Raw genomic sequence first — 23,619 nt, 5'->3', positions numbered from 1 at the left:
CACTTCTAGGGATGGGATATCCACAAATTTCCCCGGGAAACCTTTGGATCCCCTCCTGGCCTCACTGCTGCTCCCTTTTCCCAGCCCGATGCTCACGTACCGCGTGGACGCCGACAAGGGATTCAACTTCTCCGTGGGGGACGACGCCTTCGTGTGCCAGAAGAAGAACCACTTCCAGGTCACGGTGTACATCGGAATGCTGGGAGACCCCAAGTACGTGAAGACCCCTGAGGGCCTGAAACCCTTGGAATGCTTCTACCTGAAGCTGCACGGAGTGAAGGTGAGCGGGAGCTGAGGGTGAATGGAGCCGGGAAAAGGGGGGGCTTGGAATGCAGCCTCACGTGCTGCGTTGTGGAGGAATGTGTGGACCCATGGAATCACTGAGGTTGGAAAAGCCCTTTAGGATCTTGGGTCCAACTATTCCCCCAGCACTGCCAAGGCCACCCCAAACCATGTCCCCAGGTGCCACATCCATATGGATTTTAAATGGCTCCAGGAATGGGGACTCCACCACCTGAGCCTGTTCCAATGACCACCCTTTCCATGAAGGAGTTTTCCCTAATATCCAGTCCTCTGAGCCATTGGAATACAGGTCCTAAGATGGGCTCAGTCACTGCCTGGGCTGGCTCTCTCTCACCTTTGATTCCAGAGGTATATGGAAACTTTGGGAAGATCCTTCCACCCTCGACTTTCCCCCTTCCAAGGGCGATTCCCATGTTTGGACAGTGCCCACACTCTGGGTTGTACCAAGTCATGGGAAGGTGGGCAGAGAGCTGGGAAGGAGGAGGTGGGAATGGGAAGGTCTCTGTGCCCTGTGTCACATTCCCAAATCCTCGTCTCCAGCTCGAGGCCTTGAACCAATCCATCAACATCGAGCAGTCGCAGTCGGATCGCAGCAAACGGCCCTTCAACCCCGTCACGTGAGTGTGGCCCTGTGGGAACCAGCATCCCGTGTTTCCAGGGAATAGCAGCACCAGAAGGTGGGGAAAGGGGCAGAGTTAGAGTCTCACGTTCCACTGGGTGGTTGCCACACTCTCCAGTTCTCCCCTGATTTCCTCTCTTCACATTCCCAGCTCTGTGCCCAGTTCACAGCCCTGCTGTGCTGGAGCAGGCCGGGAGATGGCCATTCCCAAAAAACCCTCCCCTCCAGGTTCTGGCTCCGGCCTTTCCACACCCGGTTCCTCACAGCACCCTCAGGGCATTCGGGAACCTGTTGCAGATTCCAAGGCTGGGCCAGTGTCCAGCAGACCGTTGGGAATGATCCAGTAGAATGAGGGAATGCTGGGAACTAGGGCTCTGCAAGGTGTAGGAAAACTGGGTACCTTCCCGCTTTTTGCATGTCCTTAGGCAGAGGAGCAGGAAAAACTAGGCAGCGTTCCCAGACAGGCAGCATCCTCACCCACTCCTCTGTTCCCCTTCCCTTCCAGGGTCAACCTGCCCCCGGAGCAGGTCACCAAGGTCACCGTGGGGCGGCTGCACTTCAGCGAGACCACGGCCAACAACATGCGGAAAAAGGGCAAACCCAACCCGGACCAGAGGTGAGGGCTCCAAAATATCCCGAGCCTCCCGTGGATCTGCCTCCTCCTGGCCCGGGAAGTGCGTCCAGAGGGAGGAGGACGTGGGGCACAAGGCCTGGATTGGCCATCCTTGGGCACGAGAAGGGTCTCCCCTCTCTGGGAGGAGCGCAGGGGGAGGGGATGTCCCGAGCCCACCACGGTGTTCCACAGGGGATGGAGATCCAGCACGTCCCAGAATGCTTCCCTGACTTTTCTCCCTTCCCAGGTACTTCATGCTGGTGGTGGCCCTGCAGGCACATGCCCAGAACCAGAACTACACGCTGGCCGCCCACATTTCCGAGCGGATCATCGTCCGGGTAAATCCCTGTCCCCTCCCTCCGGTGCCCCACAGTCCTCGGCTGGACCATCTCCCACCTTCCAAACGCCCGGGGATGTGGCACTTGGGGCGGTGCTCTGGTGGTGAACGTGGGATGGTTGGACTTGATGATTTCAGAGGGCTTTTCCAGCCTTGATTTCCCACTTCTCCCCCCTTCTCCAAACTCCCCCTGCATTGTTTGTAGCATTCCCAGCCTTTCCGCATCTGGTTCCTCAGGGAACCTGTTGCAGATCCCAAGGTTGGAGCAGTGTCCGGTTGGGACTGTTGGGAATTAGGGAAGAGTGCAGCTGGGGCTCTGCAGCAGGGACAAGCGTTCCAGGTGCAGGAAAAGTGGGCGCCTTCCCACCCCTTGCATGTCCTAAGGAAGAGGGGCAGGAACAGGCACCATTCCCAGGCTTTCCCGGGGTTTTGCTGGAGCACTCAGCTCCGAGACGTGAAGGCAGGGAATAAAACCCAAACAGGGGCCTCAGGATCTGTAGACAAGAAGTCCATGATGGATTATGCAACTTCCAGGATTCCCAGCAGGGAATTGCAGGCAGGCCAGCACAACCTGCAGGTGGGTCACAGAACCCCACAGGATTTGGGAGGCAGGAGCATCATCCACGTCACTTGGTCACCTGCTGTCCTGGAGCAGCTCTGGGACAACAGCCCCGGGAAGCAAAGATATTCCTTTAGGGAGGGGAGAGGAGCAGGAATAGCCTTGGTTCCTGCAAAGGGAGGCTGGGCCAGCAGGTGAATGCCAAGGCTGCCAGGATGGGCTGGGATCCATTCCCAGATCCATTCCCGGTGGATCCCTGCCCTGCCACTCCGCCTTGTTCTGTGCAAAGCTCTGTGTGACACCCCCATGACCCTCCTTGTCCTCTCCTGGCTCTGTCCTCCCGCCTATCCCATTCCCTGCTGTCCCTCCTGTGGGGCTGGCACGGTAATTCCATGTGCTGCAGGCTGGAGGGAGCACCGGGATCTCACGGGCAGCTCGTCCCAAAAACCCCCTCCCGCTTCTCGGGCGAACATCCCTAAGATCTCTGCTTCCCAGCGGTGCATTCCCCGCTTTTTCAGCCCCCGCTTTCCCGTTTTCCCGCAGGCTTCCAACCCGGGCCAGTTTGAGAGTGACAGTGACGTGCTGTGGCAGCGGGCGCAGCTCCCGGACACCGTGTTCCACCACGGCCGCGTCGGCATCAACACCGACCGCCCGGACGAGGCCCTGGTGGTCCATGGCAACGTGAAGGTCATGGGCTCCCTGATGCACCCCTCGGATGTCCGGGTGAAGGAGGACATCCAGGAGGTGAGACCTTGGAAAACGGAGGGGGGGGTCGGGGTGAAGGGGCACCACGGGAAGTGGGAATGTCATCCTGAGCTGGTTTCCATGGGTAACCTGAGCTCCTGCGGGAGTCCAGCTCTAGGCCTACAGGAGTCGGACTCGGTGATCCCTATGGGCCCCGTGCGGCTCAGGATGTTCCGGGATCAGGTGACTGTTGGTCAGATGGGAAGTGCCTTAGAATTCCCTCTGTCCCGGACACAGCCTGTCCACCACGTCCTAGGGAATATTGACTCTTCCACTGTTAGACAGACCTGGCAAACACAGTCAGAAAACACTCGGAAAAAAGGTGGAAAGCAGTTGGAAAATACGTGGAAACAGGTGACTGTGGCAGGCACCATCCTGGGCCTTGCCAGAGGGCTCTGCTCTGAATTCCTGTCAGCTGGACACCTTCACCCCACATATTTCTGGGAACTGCCTCCACTCTGTGTCTGTTTCTGCAATGAGAGTCTCTCTCTTCCCGGCTTCCCTATCCCAGGAATGTTTCTGGGGACCAGAACTGGAGATTAACCCCAGTGCTGCTGCTGTTTGTCCCAGCGGCTGCTCCGAGCAAGGTTCCGGTCTCCCACAGGAATTCCCATGAGCCACAGTGGGTTTCCCTGCTTGGACTCATGGGGATTTAAGAAGCAACAGTCCCTTCAGGAGTTCCCTGTGCCTGTTTTTTTCCCAGGTGGACACCACGGAGCAGCTGAAGCGGATCTCCCAGATGCGACTGGTGCACTACAACTACAAACCGGAGTTTGCAGCCACGGTGGGGATGGACAACACCTCTGAGACAGGTATATCCCATGGGAATACACCTCTGAGACAGGAATATCCCACGGGAATACACCTCTGAGACAGGTATATCCCACGGGAATACACCTCTGAGACAGGTATATCCCACGGGAATACACCTCTGAGACAGGTATATCCCACGGGAATACACCTCTGAGACAGGTATATCCCATGGGAATACACCTCTGAGACAGGTATATCCCATGGGAATACACTTCTGAGACAGGAATATCCCATGGGAATACACCTCTGAGACAGGTATATCCCACGGGAATACACTTCTGAGACAGGAATATCCCACGGGAATACACCTCTGAGACAGGTATATCCCACGGGAATACACTTCTGAGACAGGAATATCCCACGGGAATACACCTCTGAGACAGGTATATCCCACGGGAATACACCTCTGAGACAGGTATATCCCACGGGAATACACCTCTGAGGCAGGTATATCCCACGGGAATACACCTCTGAGGCAGGTATATCCCACGGGAATACACCTCTGAGACAGGTATATCCCACGGGAATACACCTCTGAGACAGGTATATCCCACGGGAATACACCTCTGAGGCAGGAATGTCCCACAGGAATACACCTCTGAGACAGGTATATCCCACGGGAATACACCTCTGAGACAGGTATATCCCACGGGAATACACCTCTGAGACAGGTATATCCCACGGGAATACACCTCTGAGGCAGGAATGTCCCACAGGAATACACCTCTGAGACAGGTATATCCCATGGGAATACACCTCTGAGGCAGGAATGTCCCACAGGAATACACTTCTTAGACAGGTATATCCCACGGGAATTCTCTACCTTTCGTAGGGGCCGTGTCCAGTTCTGCCCTGGGTGTGAGGTGGGCAAGAGGGGGGTTCTCACCTCTGGAATTAAGGAATCTGATGAAATTCCCTCTTTAGGGAATTTAGCGGGAGAGAAGGTGGCACTTCCCACAGGGGAAAGGTTTCTCCAGGTATCCACCTCTCTTTGGGAGTACAGGTAGATCCTACAGCGGGTTGATGATCCCTGTCCATGGAATTTGGGGATGATTGACCCCCCCCCGTGCTCTCTCCACGTGTCCCCAGGTGTCATCGCTCAGGAGGTGAAGGAAATCCTCCCGGAAGCTGTGAAGGACACCGGGGACCTGGTCTTTTCCAATGGGAAGACCCTGGAGAACTTCCTGGTGGTGAACAAGGTTGGTGGCAGCCGGGAGGCTGGAGAACCCGGCTCCAGGAGCTGGATATGGAATGCAGTGCCTGGGAAACGCTCCTGGCACCACCCGGATGAGTGTCAGGCCTGGCTGCGATTCCAGAAGTCGGGAGCAGCCCTGGGTGGGCACTGGACCTGGGCAGGGAGGGAAATGTGGCAGCATCTCCCCTGGGAAGGGCTCCCTGCTGGCAGCTTCCCGCAGGGAGTCTCCCGGTCCTAATCTCCCCTTTCTGGATAAGATAAGGTGCTTATGTCAAGATACCCCGGAGCACCCGGTCTCCTGACCTTTCCCAACCTGTTTGCTGCTCTGGGAATCACCTCCCATGCCCCATGGGGGTGGGGACAGCTCCCACGTCACACCCGGAGGGTTGGGGAGATCCAGGTGGTCCACGCTGGGTGACTCCCGCAGCCTTTCCCGCGGGACGTGGGGCGGGAGAGCGGGAGAGCGGTCAGGGCGGCCAGATCCAAGTGTTCCTCATCCCGATTCCCTGGCAGGAGCGGATCTTCATGGAGAACGTGGGGGCCGTGAAGGAGCTGTGCAAGCTGACGGACAACCTGGAGACCCGCATCGACGAGCTGGAGAGGTGGAGCCACAAGCTGGCCAAGCTCAAGAGACTGGACAGCATGAAGTCCACCGTGAGCTCCGGAGCCTTCAGGTACAGCCGGAGCAAGGAATGTCCCCTTGGATCCCAGGGAACTCCGAGTGGCAGCTGGGATCGGCAAGTGGGAGATGGGGAGGGTGTTGGGGTGTTGTTGGGATGTTGTCTGACAACATCACTTGGGGTTTAAGGAGCTGAGGAGGTTTGACGTTCCCAAAAACACCCCGGATGGAATAGTCTCCAGTTCCAGCTGTCTGCCATTTCCTCATGGCAAAGAGTTTCCCGTGCTCCCAGAACCTCCATCCTGACCCTGCTTTTGCAGGTTTTGGGGCAGAACTGGGGCTCTCTGGGCAAAGCCCCCAGAGGATTTGTGACTGTCATGCCACACAGAGGGTTTGTTGCCTACTGGAAAATCCCATTTTTCCCTGGGAATGGCTTGGAGAGCCATCCCTGCCCAGCTCAGCTCCATTGCTCCTTTTTCCTTGCAGCCAAACAGGGAGCCAGTTCAGCCGGGCGGGAAGTGTTCCCCACAAAAAGAGACCCCACAAAGTGGCCACCAAGGTGAGGGATGGATCCCAAAGGAGCAGTGCCAGGTGGGAGGAGCTGGGAGGGCTCATCCTGGAGAAAAGGAGGATCAGGGGGCCCTTACCCCTTTGTACAATTCCCTGGCAGGAGGGTGGAGCCGGGTGGGATCGGGCTGTGCTCCCGAGTGACAGGATGAGAGGAAACGGCCACCGGGGGGGGTTTAAGTCAGATATCCAGGAAAATTCCTTCATGGAAAGGGTTGTCCAGCTCTGGCACAGACTGCAGTGGTGGAGTCCCCATCCCTGGAGGGATTTAAAATCCGTGTGGATGTGGGACTTGGGGACATGGTTTAGTGGTGCCTATGGAGTGGTTGGACTCTGGAATCCCAGAGGGCTTTTCCAGCCTTAATGATTCCATGATACTCCTTTTGTCTGTGCCTGATGGGGGTGTTAAATGGCTTCCAGACTGGGGGGAGTTCAGGATTTCCAGGGAGCAGGAAGAGAGCTCAGGATGGGCTTGGGGAGGTCTGTGGCAGGAATCTGAGCTGATCTTGGGGTTCCTGAGCTGATCCGGGTGTTTTTTCCTTGCAGTCTCCGTCGGTTGTCCCGGAACAGGCCTGTATCAGCCAGCGCTTCCTGCAGGGCACCATCATTGCCCTGGTCATCATCATGGCATTCAGGTGATTCCCAGCACCTGGGATGATCCTTCTCCCTTGGCTCCCTCTGCCTGATCCGTCTGGGCCGTGCCATCCATGGGGGGTGCAGTGAGGGGCTTTTTCCACGTAATCCTGGAATGCTTTGGGTTGGAAGAGACCTTAAGGCTCAACCAGTTCCAACCCCGACACCTTCCAGTATCCCAGGTCGTTCCAACCTGGCCTTGGGCACTTCCAGGGATGGAGCAGCCATCTTTCGTGTGCTGGAATCCCTTGGGAGCAGATTGGTACCGTGACAGATCCCTGCTCCATGTCCCTGCTCAGCTTTCCCCTCTCTCTTTTCCAGCGTTGTGTCCATGTCCACTCTCTACGTGCTGAGCCTGCGCAGTGAGGAGGATCTCGTGGATATCGACGGGTGGGTGTTTTTGGGAGCCGCTGGGGAGGGATGAGGGGGCCTGGGAGAGGCTGAGGCACAAAAACCAGCTGCCCTGGCGTCATGGAGCACAATTCCAGAGGGGCAAATCCAACCCGACACACCCACACACCCCAGTCTGGTGTCGGTTGAGTTATCTGGAGTGAGGAATATCTGGAGGAAATGAGGAATATCTGGAGGAAATGAGGAATATCTGGAGGAAATGAGGAATATCTGGAGCGAGAAGTGAGGAATAGAGAAGGAAAAGGGAATGCCCCATTTGGCTGCTCACCAATCCACTCGTGGCCAGGCTTGGATGTTCCTTGGATGCCGCTCCGGCCTCATCCCACTGGTTCAGTGGGACTGGACCAGCTTTGGGAGCTCCTGTGACCTGATAATGAGACTCTTTTTCTCTCCCTCTTTTCCCTGTCCCATTTTTCTCCCTCCTCTCCTGCTTTCATCTCCTCATCCAACCCGTTTTCCTTCCACTTTGTCTTTAATTTTCCCCATTTTTGTCTTTTCCTTCCCGTTATCTTCCACATCCTCTTTCGTTCCCTGTCCTCCCGGGCATCTTCCCACTTTTCCTGTCCTCCCTGTGTCCCTCACTGTCCTGCAGCTCCTTTGCTGTGCCCACTGCCTGTCTCCTGGCCCTCTTCCGGCACGGGGGTCCCGGAATTCCGGTCGCTCTGTGTCCACGGTATGTGACTGTTTCATTATCCCGTTACTCCTTCTCTTAATTCCTCTTTTTTTTTCCTGCCATCTGCATCCCAGGAGACCAAAAAAACCTGAAGCAAAACTGAAAGCAGAGAAATGGATGTGAGACTCCAATGGAATTCCGGGAGGAAGGGCTGTGGACCCTGTTAGGCAGGGGAAATTGGGATTAGGAGATGGAAAACTCAGTTAATTAAAGGTTAAATAAGGAAATTACATCCTGCAAGTAAAGCAGGATAAAGCCACACATGGAAAAGGTGAATGAGGCAGTGGAAGGACACGAGGGACAAGGGTTGGATTTTGATGGGATGAAGGTGAAGCTCCACATTCCGTCCAGGAGACCAGCACCGAGTCTCCTTTCACCTGGAAAAGAAATCCCTGTAATAAAATAAGTCTTGCAGGGGACAAAGTGGGTTTTTGATTTCTCCCAGGGTGGGAAGCTCCATTAATCCCTGGGAAACCTGGAGCAGTGCTCATGGACACAGGTGCCCAAAAGCACTGCAGACCTGGGAGAAAGATTCCCCCCCTTTCCCATCTCCCTTATCCTCAGGAGATTCCTGTGGTGTCCTCAGCTCAGGAATAGCTGCAGTGAAACACCTGGAGTTCCACAGGATTAACTTGTGTGTGTTTGTGAGGAACAAGGAGAGGAACAGACAGTCTCGGAGAGATGAGGGGCACATTCCTTAGGGAATGTGAGTGCTTGGAGCCTGTTGAGTCCCAAGAACCCAAACCCAGCCAGGATATCACTACTGAGAGTGAAATCCACCCTGCTCCAGGATGATCCAGGAGTGCTGCTGGTGTCCTCTGAAGCAGCTGGGAATTGTCCTATTGTCCTTGCCAGACGTGGGACTGCCATAGGATTCCCTATGGATTTCTGAGCTCTCCTTGCTGTCTTCATGGCCTGTGTGCCTCTCTCCTGCCTTCCCTTTCCCGGATCATTCCGCTCTGTCCTCCTCCGTGTCTCCTGTTCCTCCGTGTCCCTCTTCCCGTTACCTCGCTGCAGCCTCTCCCCTCCACACCTGCGAGCGGCACCACAGTCCCAATCCAGGTTTTCACCTCACTTTCCTGCATTCCAGGTCAAGCCAGAACATTGATAAGACACAGACGGTGCGATCCACGGCCATATCCGATGGAGCCGGCAGCAGGAGCCCCCCGGAGCACGGTGGGGGCTGGGTGGGGATTCAGGATGGTGGGTGGGGATTCAGGATGGTGGGTTGGGATTCAGGATGGTGGGTTGGGATTCAGGATGACCAGGGTGGTGCCTCTCCCATCCCACCGTGCTGGGATGGCTCTGCTTTCATGGAATGGGTGGTGGGGCACTGGGCGCTGCTCCCTTTGGATCCCGTGAGTTATTCCCGTGTCCCTGCAGTCCCGGAGGACACAGCTGGAGTATCCCTGGGCTCTCCTGCTCCCAGTGTCCTGGCCTGTTTCAGCCCTCCGTGTTTCTCCGTGTGCTGCTCCGCTGTTCCCACCGGCGTCTCCTCCGTGGTCCCCTCGGAGACCAGCCCCACTCACGGCACCAACAGGACAGGTGAGGGCCATCCCAGATTCCCAGAGGTTCTGGGACATCTCCAAGGTTTGTGTGACATCCTTGTCTCTCACCTCCTGCTCCTCGTGGGAAGGTCTCCTCGGTCTCCTCCGGGACGAACAATTCCAGCTCCCTTTCCCCACACCTTCCCTCTAGATCCTTCCTCATCCTTGTCCCCCTCCTTTGGAAGCTCTCTAATGGCTTTATATCCTTTTGTTTATATCTTTTATTTCCTCTATATATCCTTTATACAATATATATATCCTTTATACCACATATATATCCTTTATATCCTTATATTTATCCTTTATATCCTTCTCTGCCCATGTGCACAGTTCAGGCATCCCTGATCCTGCTGCCAGGGGTAAGTTGGGGCTGGAAAGGATTTGGAGCTTCCCACTTTTCCAGCACAAAGTCACGGGAAGCACTTCCAGGCTCAGCTCACCTGAGCAGCCCTACCTTGAGGTGTGACCTCATTCCCTCTTCATTCCATCCCTGGCACCATCGGGCACAGAGAGAATGGAATCACAAAATCCTGGAATGGTTTGGATGGAAGGGACCTTAAAGCTCATCCCATTCCATGGACAGGGACACCCTCACTAGCCCAGGTTGCTCCAAGGCCCGTCCAACCTGGATTTGAACACTTCCAGGGATGGGGCAGCCACAGCTTCCCGGGGCAGCCTGGGTGATTCAGGAGGTGACATGGGGACAGGGTGATCCCGGTGCTCCTACCCAATCCCAGCCTCTCAGCACAACCTCCTCTCCCATTTTTCCACAGACCAAAGCCAGACCTCCCTCCTTCCAGCGACAAACATCAAAGCCAAATCCAGGGGCATCACCGGGAAATCCTCCTCCTACTCCAAGTGGCCAAAGACTCCTGACAGGTCTCAGAGCTTCGGCAGCCCCAATGCCAGCCCCTCCTCCCCCTTCTCCCACATCCAGGGCAAATCCAAGTACATCTCCAACCTCTCGCTCTCCCGCAGCAGCTCCCGGCAGCGGCGCAGCCTCTGGCAGCCGGTGAGCGAGCGGCTCCGCGCGGAGCGTCCCGGCACGGATGGTACGTGGCTCCCACCTCCTGTCCCTCCCAGCCTTCCTCCCTCAGGGCTTTCCAGCTGTTCCTAAACGCTTCGTTCTCCCGCCGACAGGGCCAAGCCCAGTGCTGGAATCCATCCGGATCCTGGAGATCAACCTGGCCATCCATTCCCAGTACTGCGCCGCTTCCGACGCCTGCAGGTGAGCAGGAAGGGCTGGCTGGGGGCACCTTGGTGGCAGCAGCACCGTGGGAAGAAAGAAATGGACAAATCTTGGAGTTTTTCCAAGATTTCCTTGGGTGTTTTCTGCTATCACCTCATGGCAGCTCACGCCATTCCCTGGGAATTGGAACTGGTGCTGCCAGTGCTGCCCTCAGGGAAAGTGTTTGGCAACGGGCTCATCCTTGGGAAGATCTCCTGTGTGAATCCTCAGCCCAACAGGGATTTGGGTCTTATCCCACCCTTCCCAGAGCCTGGAGACATCTCATCCTCTCTCTGTGTTCCCAGGACTGGAAACTTCAGCTTCCGCATCCCTGTGAACCAGCGGACGGCCGTGGACACCAACCTGACCCTGGAGATGAAGTGAGTGGCCAGGGATCCAAAGGAACATCCCTTGGGTGTTCCAGTGCCCCCAGAGGGGCCGGACACTGATGTGGCCATGGTATCTCTGTGGGGAAGGGGCTGTGGATGTTCCCCTTCCAGACTCTCATTGTGACCTCTCTTCCCAGCTCCTCCTCCGCTGTGTCCATCTCCCTTTGTGGCCTTGTCTCCAGTGATCCCTGCCAGGATGCTGTGAGCAGGAACAGCTCCATGGATACCATGGATGCACAGGTAAGGAGAAGGGAACAGCTCACAGTCAGCCCAACACAGCACCCACGGGCAGCACAGGAGTTTCTGGAGGGAATTTGTGCTCAAACATGGAATCATTTTGGTTGGAAAAGCCCTTCAAGATGATGGAGTTCAACCATCCCCCCAGCATGGCCAAGGCCACCCCAGATGATGTTCCCAAGTGTCACATCCACACGGGTTTTATCCTCCAGAGGTGGGGACTCCACCACTGGAGCCTGTTCCAATGCTTGACAACCCACTCCATTACAGGAATTTTCCCACATATCCATCCAGAACCTCCCCTGGCACAAGCTGAGGCTGTTTCCTCTTGTCCTGTCCCTTGTTCCCTGGCAGCAGAGCACAGCCCCACCTGGCTCCACCCTCCTGTCAAGGAGTTGTAGGGAATGAGGAGATCGCCCTGATCCTCCTTTTCTCCAGGATGAGCCCACCCCCAGCTCCCTCAGCCGCTCCTCATCCCACTTGTTCTCCGGGAAACCTCCGTGGGGTCACTCCAGAGCCCAAGGCCGTGTGTTCCCTCCCCAGAACATCCCTCTGCTCATCCCTGATCTCATCCCAGCTATCCCCCTTCCTTCCCCAGGACACCACGCACCGCTGGCCTCTGGTGATGATGTCTTTCCAGGAGTTTTCCTACCACTTCCGAGTGGCTCAGCCGGTGAGTTCCACCAGCTGCCCCTCCTTCCTCTTGCCTTGTGGAAGGAGAGACATGTGGGATCGTGGCAGGTTTAGGAGCCACGTGGCACCACCGCTGTTGGTGGGGGGGGATGATTTTTCCAGCCCGTAATCCAGGCAGAATTCCCTCCTTGGCATCCTGCCCCCGCCTGTAAGCTCGTTTTCCCATTCCCAGGGCCAGGCCGACTGCGGCACTTCCCCGGAGCAGCTGGGCCAGCTCTTCACTGACTATTACTTCCAGTTTTACTGGCTCTGCGAGTGATTCCCGGGAGCACCAGTGCCCTCTGCTTGGAGACAGGAGGGGGACTGGTGCCACTGGGGAGCCTCCCGAATTCCCCAGCCCCGCCTCATCCCCGTGTCCTGCGGCAGCTCCGGAGCTGGAATGCTGGTGGCTGGTGGTGCTGAGCACACCCAGGACCTAAAACCCACCACCAGCCCCGGGGTGGCTCCAGGGGTGACCTCGCGCCCGTTCCCACCATCCCACGTCCCTCTCCTTTCCCTCCTGGAGACCCCTGTGTCCTCCATCGCTTCTCCCTCCCCTTCCAACGCTGGATTGGGAAGCATCACACTGGACTGAAGGCCACATCCCAAAGGGATGCTCCTTCCTCGGATCTCCTGGTGCTCCCGGGTGTCCCACGTCAGTTCTTCACAACACTGGAATTGCTTCAACACTGGAGCCCTTTCCGAGGGCTTTGGCCTTTGGAAAGGAGGGCTGTGCCTGGACATACTGGAAGTCGTACACTGGAGTTGCTGTTCCTTCTAGCTGGCCCAGGGCCACTTCCCACAGACCCCCTGGAGCCCCCCGGACTTGCCAATGGACACGTTCCCCTGGGAACAACCCGAGAAGGAGCAGCTTCCACATCATTCCCCCTCCTCTCTGTGCTCTTAAATCCCACCAGATCCAGGTCTGGATGGATAAAACTCCCACTAAAGCCGCTGCTGAGCGTGGGGGCACTTGGCATCAACCCAGGGGTGACAGATGACCGGGATTCTCCCACGCCGAGTGTTGTGGGATCTGTTTTTATCCATCTGGGAGCAGCGTATGGAGCTGCCTGGTCAGCTCTCAAGCCAACACCAACCCCTGCCCAGATGTGCAGGACAGAGACTGCTGGAAAATCCTGGAGCGCCCTGCAGAGCAAGGCTGAGTCCCTGGGAACGTGAGGATCTGTGCCAGGGCGGGATCTCTGCCTCGGGAGAGGGCAGTGGTCTCCCAAAAAGTGGGAATGGCAGCGGCTCCGAGCTGTCCCTGCCCTCCCAGAGCACTTGTGTTGGGGTATTTTGGGATATGTTACTGTTACAAGTCCTTAACTTGCTAAACTACTGAGTTCTTTGGGGTTTTAAGCCGTAAAAAAAAATGGGAATTTCATCCTGCCCCACCGAGCCACGTGGGAAAGCCAAGTGGCTCCGTGTGTATCCCCCTCCCCATCCCGCTCCGGCTCCTCGTGCTAAAAAGGAGTTATCTGCATTCCTGGAGGCTCAGCCACTTCCAGGTTATTCCGAGATGGATTTCCCTAAGGAAAACAGTGAGGGGGAAATGCCACATGCTGATCCTGTGGACGCTTGGGAGCTGCTCCGGAAAAACAGGATGGTTTTTATCCAGGTAAAGTGATGGTTCCTGTGGATGACCGGTTTTGTCTCTTGGCATCCACCTCCTGAGCTTATCCCAGCACAGCAGCCCTAAAATTCCTTGTTGGAGTCAGTGGTTTCCAGGTCAGGGCTTTAGGCCTGGAAGCAGCAAACACTGAATTACGCAGTTATTAAAATCCACTGAATCCTGGGAAGCAGGAAATAGTGGGTGAGCAGGGAATTCCGAGCAGCTAAGCAGTCGGAAAACCCAATTTTGAGAAGCTCAGTGGGACAAGAAGACACCCCAAGGCTTGGGAATACCTGAGCACAAGGAGGTCGGCTCCGTGCTCAGCAGGATTCTCTGTTTCCCCCTCAAATCCCGAAGGAAACACCTGGATGTAGCTCAGTGCTCTTCCCTCCGCCTGCCCCGAGGGGTTTTTCCCGGCTTTAAGCTGGAAAGTGAATTCCCTGGCAGGTTTATTGTCCCCTTGGCAATCAACGGCCCAGGCTGGCACGTCCTTCCTCAGGTGAGTGATGCCGGGCTGGGAGAAATGGCCCTTGGAAGAGGAAACAGGGAATGTTGGGAGGGCCAGAGCCTGCAATCACCCCCTCAGATCCCCTCCACCTCATCCAAGACTTCCCAGCACATCCCAGCCCGCTCCTGAGGGAAGGAATCAATCAGTGGTGGCCCAGGAGGAGTTGGGATCTCTCAGGTGTCCCCACGATGCTCATCCATGGGATTCAGTGGGATTCCCAGCAAACCAAGTGCCTGAGGGCTTGGAAACATCTCTGGTGCCTTTTCCCTTGTGGAACAACCCCAGGGAACAGTGTTTTCCCACCTATTTGTCAAATGCTGCCTCCAAAACTGTGGCTTAGCCGGGCTGAGGCACCTCCTGGAGTGCCAGGGCCAGCCCTGCCCACACGGGGCCGGGAGCGATCCCGGGATCGGGAGAGGACAGGGACTCGGGGGGGAGCTTTTAGTGGCAATGGCATCTTGTGTCTGGAGTGGCACAGGTGTCCCTGAGGAGCTGGGGATGCCCCATCCCTGGAAGTGTTCAAATCCAGGTTGGCGCAACCTGGGCTAGTGGAAGGTGTCCCTACCCGTGGAACTGGTCGGGCTTTAAGGCCCCTTCCCACCCAAACCGTTCCAGGATTCCATGTTAAAAATCATCAGCTGCTGCCCAGTGAGGCAGAAATGGGGTTTATAATTATAAAATCAAAATCAAGGAGTCATGGAATTGCTTCTAGGCCCGTGGAAACAGCTGTTTGTATGGATTTCTCCCCAAACCCCACACCTGCCCCTTCCCTGTCCCCAGTCAGTCCCCAGAGAGTTCACAATCAGGCCTTTCCCTGCGTGGGACAGAGGGAATTCCGAGCTTGGAGAAATCCCTCTTCATCCAGAGACATTCCTGGCAGGAAGGAAGACAAAAGGGTGGAAACTTGGGCTGTTTGGGAATTTGTTTCAAAAGCAAATTCCCAACTCTTCTGTCCTGCTGTTGGAGCTTAAAGCCTGTAAATAGAGACTATGGCACCACTGGAAGACTTAAGGAAAAAACCACCAAGTAAAGCACTAATTTGTTGGTTTAAATGTTGCTGCCACAGCTTTAATCACTGTATTTTGCCAGCCAGTTTGTAGAGTTGCATTTGTAGCAGGTTATTCTTGATTCCTGGTTTTTATTTGTGGGGAACAAACGTTGGTTTCCTTCTTTTCTTCCTGATTTATATTTATATTTTGCTGAATTTGGAGGGGCTGAGTCTCTGGATTCCTCCCCCCCCTATTTTTTTTGTTTTGTTTTGTTTTGTTTGGCTTATTTAGACTTTGTTTTCTGCTGGAGGTAAATGTGCCCATATGAATAAAATATATAAATACTGCTTTGTATCCAAGGATGGCTCCTGGTGCTTTCCTGCCTTCCCAGGGAATAATAGTGGGATGGAGGAAATTCCCTGTCTTTAATCAGTGGGAGTTTCTGGATGTGCCCAAACAGGGTCCAGTCAGGGTTGTTGGGGATAAAAAGGAGAAAGGAAGGAGCAAAAAGAAATTAGGAAGGGAAAAGAAATTAGAAAGAGGGAGAAAAATGAAGAAGGAAAAAAAAAGGGAAAATGAAAAAGGAAGATTAAAGGGAAAAGAAAGACAGGAAAGGGAAAAAGGAAGAAGGAAAAAGGAGCAAAAAGGAGAAAGGAAAAAATGAAGAAGAAAAAAGGAAAAAGAGAAAAGGAAAAAAGGAGAAAGGAAGGAAAAAGGGAAGGAGAAAAAAAAAAAAGAAAGCAAAGGAAAAAAAAAAGGGAAGGAAATCTGCCACTGACCTGTTATTTCTCACATGTCAGAGGGCAGGGCCAGATCCAGAAGGATCCAAGAGTCCACAAAAGGAAATCTTCCTTTCCAAATAGGAAACTGGGGCTTGAATTTGTGTTTTGGATCTGGAATTGTTTGAAAGCTGGGCTAAAATTCCAATCTGCCCTTAAAAATCCATAAATCTGCTTATAGACCAGGCAGTTAATTCAGGAATTAATAAATTAATTAATCCAGCTCTTTGCTCTCACTGCTGAGCCATAAAACTCCTGGTTCAGGATGAGAGCATGCACAGCATTCCCAAAAAAGGGTGAGGGGATGCCATGGCAAGCAAGACTGAGGGATTAAAAACAGCTTTAGGATTTATTTTCCATAGACTGGCTGTACCAGGACACAAGGTGGCACTGGAACTCTTCTGGTTGCACAGAGCATGGAAATCTGGGATAACCCCGGGCATATCCCAAAGCATCTGGACCTTGTGCCAGTATGGAGAAAAGGAGGAGCAAGGGGGGACCTTCTGGCTTTCCACAAATCCCTGACAGGAGGTTGGAGCCAGGTGGGATCAGCCTCTTCTCCCGGGGAACAAGTGACAGGAGGAGAGGAAACAGCCTCAAGTTGCGCCAGGTGAGCTGTAAATTGGATATTAGGGAGAAATTCCTACGTGGAGGAGGCTGTCAAGCATTGGAACAGGCTCCAGTGGTGGAGTGACCAGCCCTGGAGGGATTTAAAATCCCTGTGGCTGTGGCACTTGGGGCCATGGGCAGGGGTGGCAGTGCTGGGGGAAGGGTTGGACTCTGATCCTAAAGGGCTGTTCCAACCCAAACGATCCCGTTATTCCATCCGAGTGGTTTGGAAAATCCAGGTAAACAGAAACACCTAAAAGACAAAGCAGGAGTCCCGAGGCAGGTGTGTCACAAAGCCAGTTTTATTCGGGTGTCGCACACCACACCTGACACAGGAGGGCTTGTTGTTTTTTTTGCTGAAATACAAAAGAAATATAAAAAGAGCTTCCCCGAATCCCACGTCGGGGGGTTCACACGTAGATCCCGACCCAGAGCAGCAGGAACAGGACTCCGAAGCCCATGAAGAGCGAGGCCACCAACGAGATCAGCAGCTCCTTGTAGATGTCCCGGGTGTATTTGGTGGATGTCACCTCGTATCTGCAGGACCGAGGTTAAGGTGATAATCTTAAACGAGGGGAGGGGAGCCCGGGACTGGTGGGATAATCCGGGATCAGGAGGCAGAGAAGGGTGAGGGGACACCCCCGCCCGCCCCCCCGCGCCCGGTCCCGGGGGGATACACGAAGAACCAGGCGGTGAAGAACATGCCGATGGCCAGCAGCACCACGGTGAGGTGCGGGAACACGGCCGGGTTCACCGGGCTGGTGTATCTGCTCATCGCCTCCAGCTCCTGCGAGGGACACAGCGACGGTTCAGCGGGGCCGGGATCGGCACCGACCCCGGCCCCCCGTGGCACCCCCCCTGCGCCCTCACCATGTCGCCGAGTTCCCGCTGCGACACGTCGGCTCCGCCGCTGCCGCCTCCGCCGCACGTCCGGCCCCCGCGCCGCCGGAAGTGGGAGTGACGGCGGGAACGAGGCGCGGCGCGCGCGGGCGCCGCTTCCCCATTGGCTCGCGGAGGCTCCCGGCGGGCGCCGCGGCGGAGCGCGGGAACGGCGGCGGTGCGAGCGGACGGGTAATGGCGGCTCTCGGTGGGGCCTGGGGGGGAACGGGGCCGGAATGGGGGTCGTGCGGGGAATGGGGGGGGGGTCGAGGGGTTAGCGGCGGCCGGGGGCGATGAGGAGAGCCTGGAGAGAGGGTGCTAGGGGAGGCCGAGGAGGGGGGTAATGGCGGCTGGGGGCGGAACGGGGTACCGGGGGGGCTCTGAGGGGGTAATGGCGGCTGAGAAGGCTGGGGGCGGGATAGGGGCAGCTGGAGAGGCTGAGGAGGGTCTGGGAGGGGGGTAATGGAGGACTGGAGGGGGTGAGAAGGGAAGAGGGTTATTGGGAGGCCTGGGGAGCCGGGAAATAGTGAGGTGGAAATGGGGAGGTGGTGGGGTTATAATGGTGGACACAGGGAAATTTAAGGGAGCGGGATTGGGCTGCGAGAGGCTGAGGGAGGAAGGGGAGTGATGATGGGCTGAGGTGGGGGGCTGACGGTGGGGTGTGGGGGATGATGGGGGGCTGGGGGTGGAACCGGGATAACGGCTGAGGCTGGAATTGGGGTGACGGCTGAGGCTGGAATTGGGATAATGACTGAGGCTGGAATTGGGATAACGGCTGAGGCTGGAATTGGTGTGACGGCTGAGGCTGGAATTGGTGTGACGGCTGAGGCTGGAATTGGGGTAATGGCTGAGGCTGGAATTGGGGTAACGGCTGAGGCTGGAATTGGGGTAACGGCTGAGGCTGGAATTGGGGTAATGGCTGAGGCTGGAATTGGGGTAATGGCTGAGGCTGGAATTGGGTAATGGTGAGGCTGGAATTGGGGTAATGGCTGAGGCTGGAATTGGGGTGATGGCTGAGGCTGGAAATGGGGTGACGGCTGAGGCTGGAATTGGGGTGACGGCTGAGGCTGGAATTGGGGTAACGGCTGAGGCTGGAATTGGGGTAACGGCTGAGGCTGGAATTGGGGTAATGGCTGAGGCTGGAATTGAGGTAACGGCACCACAGGGTGATGGTTTGCAGGGGAAGCAGCGACCGCCTCTTGGCCCCCCTTCTTTGGGTGGCCTGACATTCCCTGTGCAGAGCCCCCTCCCAACCTCCTCTTTCCCGTTCCCCAGGATGGGAATCCACGGCCTGGCCAAGCTCATCGCCGACGTGGCCCCCGGGGCCATCCGGGAGAACGACATCAAGTCGTACTTCGGGCGGAAGGTGGCCATCGACGCCTCCATGAGCATCTACCAGTTCCTGATCGCCGTGCGCCAGGGCACCGACGTGCTGCACAACGACGACGGCGACACCACCAGCCACCTCATGGGCATGTTCTACCGCACCATCCGCATGGTGGAGAACGGCATCAAGCCCGTGTACGTGTTCGACGGGAAGCCCCCGCAGCTGAAATCCGGGGAGCTGGCGAAGCGCACGGAGCGCCGGGCCGAGGCGGAGAAGCACCTGCAGGAAGCGCAGGAGGCCGGCGAGGAGGAGAACGTCGAGAAGTACAGCAAGAGGCTGGTCAAGGTGACCCCGCAGCACACCCAGGAGTGCAAGAAGCTGCTGGAGCTGATGGGGATCCCCTACGTGGAGGCTCCCGGAGAGGCGGAAGCCAGCTGCGCCGCGCTGGTGAAGGCCGGGAAGGTGTACGCGGCCGCCACGGAGGACATGGACTGCCTGACCTTCGGCAGCCCCGTGCTCATGCGACACCTCACGGCCAGCGAGACCAAGAAGCTGCCCATCCAGGAGTTCCACCTGAACCGCGTCCTGCAGGACATGCAGCTCACCTGGGAGCAGTTCGTGGACCTGTGCATCCTGCTGGGCTGCGACTACTGCGCCAGCATCCGCGGCATCGGGCCCAAGCGCGCCGTGGAGCTCATCCGGGAGCACAAGTCCATCGAGAGGATCGTGCGGCAGCTCGACACCAAGAAGTACCCCCTGCCCGAGAACTGGCCGCACAGGGAGGCCCAGAAGCTCTTCCTGGAGCCCGAGGTGGTGGATCCCGACGCCGTGGAGCTGAAGTGGAGCGAGCCGGACGAGGAGCGGCTCGTGCAGTTCATGTGCGGGGAGAAGCAGTTCAGCGAGGAGCGGATCCGCAACGGCGTGAGGAGGCTGAGCAAGAGCCGCCAGGGCAGCACCCAGGGCCGCCTGGACGACTTCTTCAAGGTCACCGGCTCCATCACCTCGGCCAAGCGCAAGGAGCCCGAGCCCAAGGGAGCGGCCAGGAAGAAAGCCAAGCCCGGCCCGAAGCCCAGCGCCGCCGCCACAAAGGCTAAAAAGGAGAAATGACGGGGCTGGGCACCCACAGACCGCTGGGATTGCGGGCTTTTGGGGGCTCGGCGGGGAATTTTGGGCTAATGACGAACAGTTAGTGCTGGGAAGGAACGGATGAGGCTGGGAGAGGGGAGAGCTGGAGCAGCTTCTGGACATGAACACTCCCAAAGTTAAGAATTCCAGCTGCAGAGCAAACCAGGGACAAATTAGATTAACCCAATCCTGTCCATCCCAAAAGAGGTAAGATGGGAGTGGAAGGCAAGCTGGAATTGGGAAGGAGGCTTCAAATAATGAGGTAAAATTTTCTCTTTAATGGGAGTTTATTTAGGTTTTTCTTTCCCTTCTCATATTCACTTGTTTAAAATCCAGTTGTGATCCCAATTCCAACAAAGTCCTTAGTACATAATCCAAGGAAAGCTGCTGGCTGCAGCTCTCCCAGCCTGAGTCTTGCTTAAAAATAAAAATATCCAGGAGCCTAGAAAAGCAGCCTCTTCACCCCTGAATTCCAGAGGCATCTTTCCGTGTTGTGCACACTGACAGATCCTGGGCTGGAAATTAGGAGTTAAAACCTCTTTTGAGTTCTTATTTAATTCTGTATTTTTTGTAGTTTTGTTGCTTGTTGGAGCCACGTGCAGGGTTTTGTTTCTAGAATAAAATGTAAGAACCAAGACACTGTTTCTCTTTTTCCAGAGAAATGGCTTAAACCGTGGTTGTAAATGAAAAAAATCCCACTTTTAGATGGAATTCCACAACAGCAACAAACCAAGCACAGGCAGGAGCACAGAAAGTTCCAGTTTTAAGCTTTTTAGATACTTTGTAGACATCAGAATTCCATGGGTTTGCTCTCTGCCAGTTTGGGAAAGAAGCTGGGCTTGTTTTGCGGGGAAATTAAGACTTATTTCATATTCCTTATCCATAAATATTGCTAAAAGTGGGATTCTGCTTCCTTGCTGGGGATTCTCTTAAATCTTTCAATCCATAATCGGTCCTAACAGGAATTTCTTAATTAAATATTCCTCTTTTATCTCCGAGGATCTTCATGGTGAGTATGTGGGAAGGAACAGGAATGGTTTTGTGGTGGAGGGATGAAAGATGATTTAAAAGTAATAATATTTGCAAATAACATCCCTAAATTGTCTGTTTTCCATATGTCACAGTTTCTAGGAGTTACCTTCCAGCTTTCCACGTGTCAGCACCTTGTTGGGATAAAACCTCGGAGAAGAATTCCTTAAAAGCTGCTTTTCCACCCCCCCCTCCCTGCCCTGTGCTCCGTGGTATTCCACTCCATGTTTTCCTCCCTTTCCCATTCCAAACAGAGATTCCCGCTGTTTCTGCTGCTGATATTAATTAATTCCAGTGTTATTAGTTATTAATGACGTATCCATTAATTGCAGTAGCACTGTTTATACCAGGAGCAGGCGGTGTGGGAAGCCGGGGATCCGAGAGGGCACGGCTGCTGGCAAGAAAGGAACCCCGTCCCAGTGAACCCAGAGCAGTGGGAGCTCTCAGCTTCCGGGGAGATCCCGCTTTATTTAGCACAGAGAAACCTCTGAAGTGCCTGAGCTGCTGCCACAAACTTCATCCCGACCCTCGCCAGACATCCCCAGAGGGCTCCCTGGAGCTGGGGCCGCTCCGGCCTCCTTTCCCGCCGCAGGATCTCGTCCAGCACCGCGCGCAGGGATTTCTCGTACGGCACCGCCGTGCCCCGGGAGCCGTGGATGGGGCACTGCCGGCCCCGGGACACGTCCTGCTGGGCCCCCTGCTGCTGGGAGTGCTCTGCTGGAATGGCCCTGGCTCCCACTTCTGTTCCCAGGCTTTTCCAGGCTGGACGGGTTCTGTTGGTTCCTGTGGCTCTCAGGGAGCAGGGAGGCCTGTCCAGGGGGGCTCCTCCATATGGAGTCACACAGAGGCTCTGGGAGGGATGGAGGCTTTTGCCAGGAGTGCTGGATGTGTGGGCATATTCCTTCTCCAGCTCCAGAGAGGGCCCTGGAGACGGGAACACGTTCCCTTCCCGCTGGAGGATTTTATCCAGCACCGCACGGACGCTCTTCTCGTAGGGCACGGCCGCAGCTCCCTGGGAGCCGTGGGCTGGGCACCGGTGTCTCGAGGACACGTCCTGCTGTGCCACCTGCTCCTGGGAACGCCTCACTGCAGTGGGCTGGGCTCCCAGTTTGACTTCCAGGTTTTTCCTGGCCATGTGCATCGTCAGGCCCGGGCAGGTTGTGCCGATTCCCACGGCTCCGGGGCGGGGTGGGCTGTCCGTGGGGGCTCCTCTGCCCGGACTCTGGCAGGAATCACTGAGGCTCCGGGAGGGAATGGAGCCTCTCCCGGGAGCCGAGGATCTGCGGCGGCGGCGGGTTCTGGGATGGGCTGAGGCTCTCGTGGACGCTTTCCGACGGATGGAGGCCCTCGATGGGCGCCGGCTCCTGGTGGGAGGGGGGCTCCCGGAGGAGCTGGACGAGCCGCAGCAGGACAGGTGGCCTCGCTCCACCAGCTTCTCCAGGTCCTCCCACAGCGTCTGGCACACCCAGGAATCCTGCGGGAAGGGCTCCCCGGTCCTCTCGGGCATCACCACGTCCTGCAGCTCCTGGGACGCCGTGGTGCAGGGGGAGCAGTCGGGGCTGCATCCGCACGGGATGTACAGGGAGCTCCCGGGAGCTTCTGGACGCTGGGCAGGGGTCACCTGAGCCGGGGGGGAACTGGGACCCGCTGGTGCCGCTTGGCTGTTCCGGGAGTCCCTGGCCCGGCTCCCGGCGCACTTCCAGGTGTCGGGTGTCCCCAGCGGCCGGTGCCGAAGGCGGATGGCCAGGGGCACGGCCACGGTGGCCACCAGCAGGAGCAGCACGGAGAGCAGGGCGCTGCCATCGCTCATGGCTCCCCACGGCCCATCAGGACCGCGCTGGGAGCCGGGGGATGGCTCCCAGTGTTCCCTGGTGTCAGCGTGGTGATGTCACAGCCCTGCTGGGGGACACACCTGTGTGATGTCACAGCCCTGTTTGTGATGGCACAGCCACAGGGCACCCAGAGAAAGGGGCTCCCGGTGGGCACTGGAGGCCCCTCTGGAGCAGAGCGGGCGTGACATTCTCGGCCAAGTGGGACCCAGGGGGGAGGAGGAGGAGGAGGAGGAGGATGGTGTCACCTCCTGGCTGGCAGAGCAGCAGGCGTGGATTGTCCCGTGGGACACTGCAGAGTCCTTGAGGAGGGAGCAACAACCAAACCAACCGTGTGTGATCCACAGCATTCCCGTCCTGGATCCAAAGCCAGCGCTGTGCCAGCTCCTGGTGGGAAAAGGAACCCCATTAGGGGGGATAGTGGAAATGTTTTCCCTGGAGGGTGTTGGTGATGAAGAACTGCACTGGGATGGGGGGTGTGAGGGGAAAAGGGGCACCCTGTGGGGCACAGGCAGGAATGTCTCCATGGGAGCACCTGCCCTGCCACACCTGCCCCAGCACTGCCACCTCATCTGTGTGGCAATGGAAGCAGCTGGAGGGTGTCACTGTCCCCATGGCTTGAGGAAGGGAGGGTCCTGTCTGACTGGTTTGATATCCTGGATAAGATCCCCCATCCCAGAGATGGTGGAAGGTTTGTGGATGTTGTTTTTCAGGGTGTCAGGAAGAGTTTGGATCCCGTCCCTCCCAGCTCCTTCTGGAGACGGTGTCCATGGA

At 56.5% G+C, this 23,619-nt stretch overlaps 3 protein-coding genes across 9 annotated transcripts in view; 2 read left to right on the top strand and 1 right to left on the bottom strand.

Annotated features, from left to right (window-relative positions):
* Positions 1–15,627, top strand: part of MYRF (myelin regulatory factor) — a 50,495-nt gene extending 34,868 nt beyond the window's left edge. For 3 of the 6 annotated variants that reach the window (XM_039389195.1, XM_039389194.1, XM_039389196.1), the window contains exons 8-27: positions 85–280; positions 844–920; positions 1,428–1,538; positions 1,783–1,873; positions 2,975–3,175; positions 3,879–3,987; positions 5,078–5,187; positions 5,697–5,857; positions 6,289–6,361; positions 6,916–7,004; positions 7,324–7,392; positions 8,006–8,086; positions 9,177–9,262; positions 9,470–9,631; positions 10,407–10,685; positions 10,774–10,861; positions 11,167–11,241; positions 11,388–11,490; positions 12,086–12,160; positions 12,353–15,627. In XM_039389195.1, the coding sequence (XP_039245129.1) occupies positions 85–280; positions 844–920; positions 1,428–1,538; positions 1,783–1,873; positions 2,975–3,175; positions 3,879–3,987; positions 5,078–5,187; positions 5,697–5,857; positions 6,289–6,361; positions 6,916–7,004; positions 7,324–7,392; positions 8,006–8,086; positions 9,177–9,262; positions 9,470–9,631; positions 10,407–10,685; positions 10,774–10,861; positions 11,167–11,241; positions 11,388–11,490; positions 12,086–12,160; positions 12,353–12,439 (2,323 nt within the window). In that variant the 3' untranslated portion in view covers positions 12,440–15,627. The remainder of the gene's footprint in view (positions 1–84; positions 281–843; positions 921–1,427; positions 1,539–1,782; positions 1,874–2,974; positions 3,176–3,878; positions 3,988–5,077; positions 5,188–5,696; positions 5,858–6,288; positions 6,362–6,915; positions 7,005–7,323; positions 7,393–8,005; positions 8,087–9,176; positions 9,263–9,469; positions 9,632–10,406; positions 10,686–10,773; positions 10,862–11,166; positions 11,242–11,387; positions 11,491–12,085; positions 12,161–12,352) is intronic. The other 3 variants (XM_039389199.1, XM_039389198.1, XM_039389197.1) reach the window with 3 other exon arrangements.
* Positions 15,628–16,942: 1,315 nt separating this feature from the next.
* On the bottom strand, positions 16,943–17,627 carry TMEM258 (transmembrane protein 258). Its single transcript, XM_027731800.2, has 3 exons — positions 17,527–17,627; positions 17,334–17,443; positions 16,943–17,193 (listed from the first exon to the last, which is right to left on the bottom strand). Exons 1-3 carry the CDS (start codon positions 17,527–17,529, stop codon positions 17,067–17,069), a joined length of 240 nt encoding a protein of 79 aa, XP_027587601.1. The 5' UTR covers positions 17,530–17,627; the 3' UTR covers positions 16,943–17,066.
* A 26-nt stretch (positions 17,628–17,653) lies between these two features.
* Positions 17,654–21,301, top strand: FEN1 (flap structure-specific endonuclease 1). 2 transcript variants are annotated; one of them, XM_027731801.2, is made up of 2 exons: positions 17,654–17,727; positions 18,811–21,301. In XM_027731801.2, exon 2 carries the CDS (start codon positions 18,812–18,814, stop codon positions 19,967–19,969), a length of 1,158 nt encoding a protein of 385 aa, XP_027587602.1. In that variant the 5' UTR covers positions 17,654–17,727; position 18,811; the 3' UTR covers positions 19,970–21,301. The 2 variants fall into 2 exon arrangements, with proteins under 2 accessions (XP_027587602.1, XP_039245134.1); XM_039389200.1 differs by lacking the exon at positions 17,654–17,727 and adding an exon at positions 18,568–18,685.
* Positions 21,302–23,619: the final 2,318 nt, after the last annotated feature.

This window comes from Pipra filicauda, unplaced genomic scaffold (genome assembly GCF_003945595.2).
Source record: "Pipra filicauda isolate LSUMZ 115617 unplaced genomic scaffold, ASM394559v2 scaffold714_size134307_pilon, whole genome shotgun sequence".
NCBI classification, from domain to species: domain Eukaryota; kingdom Metazoa; phylum Chordata; class Aves; order Passeriformes; family Pipridae; genus Pipra; species Pipra filicauda.
This window is presented reverse-complemented; position numbering and strand designations above follow the sequence as displayed.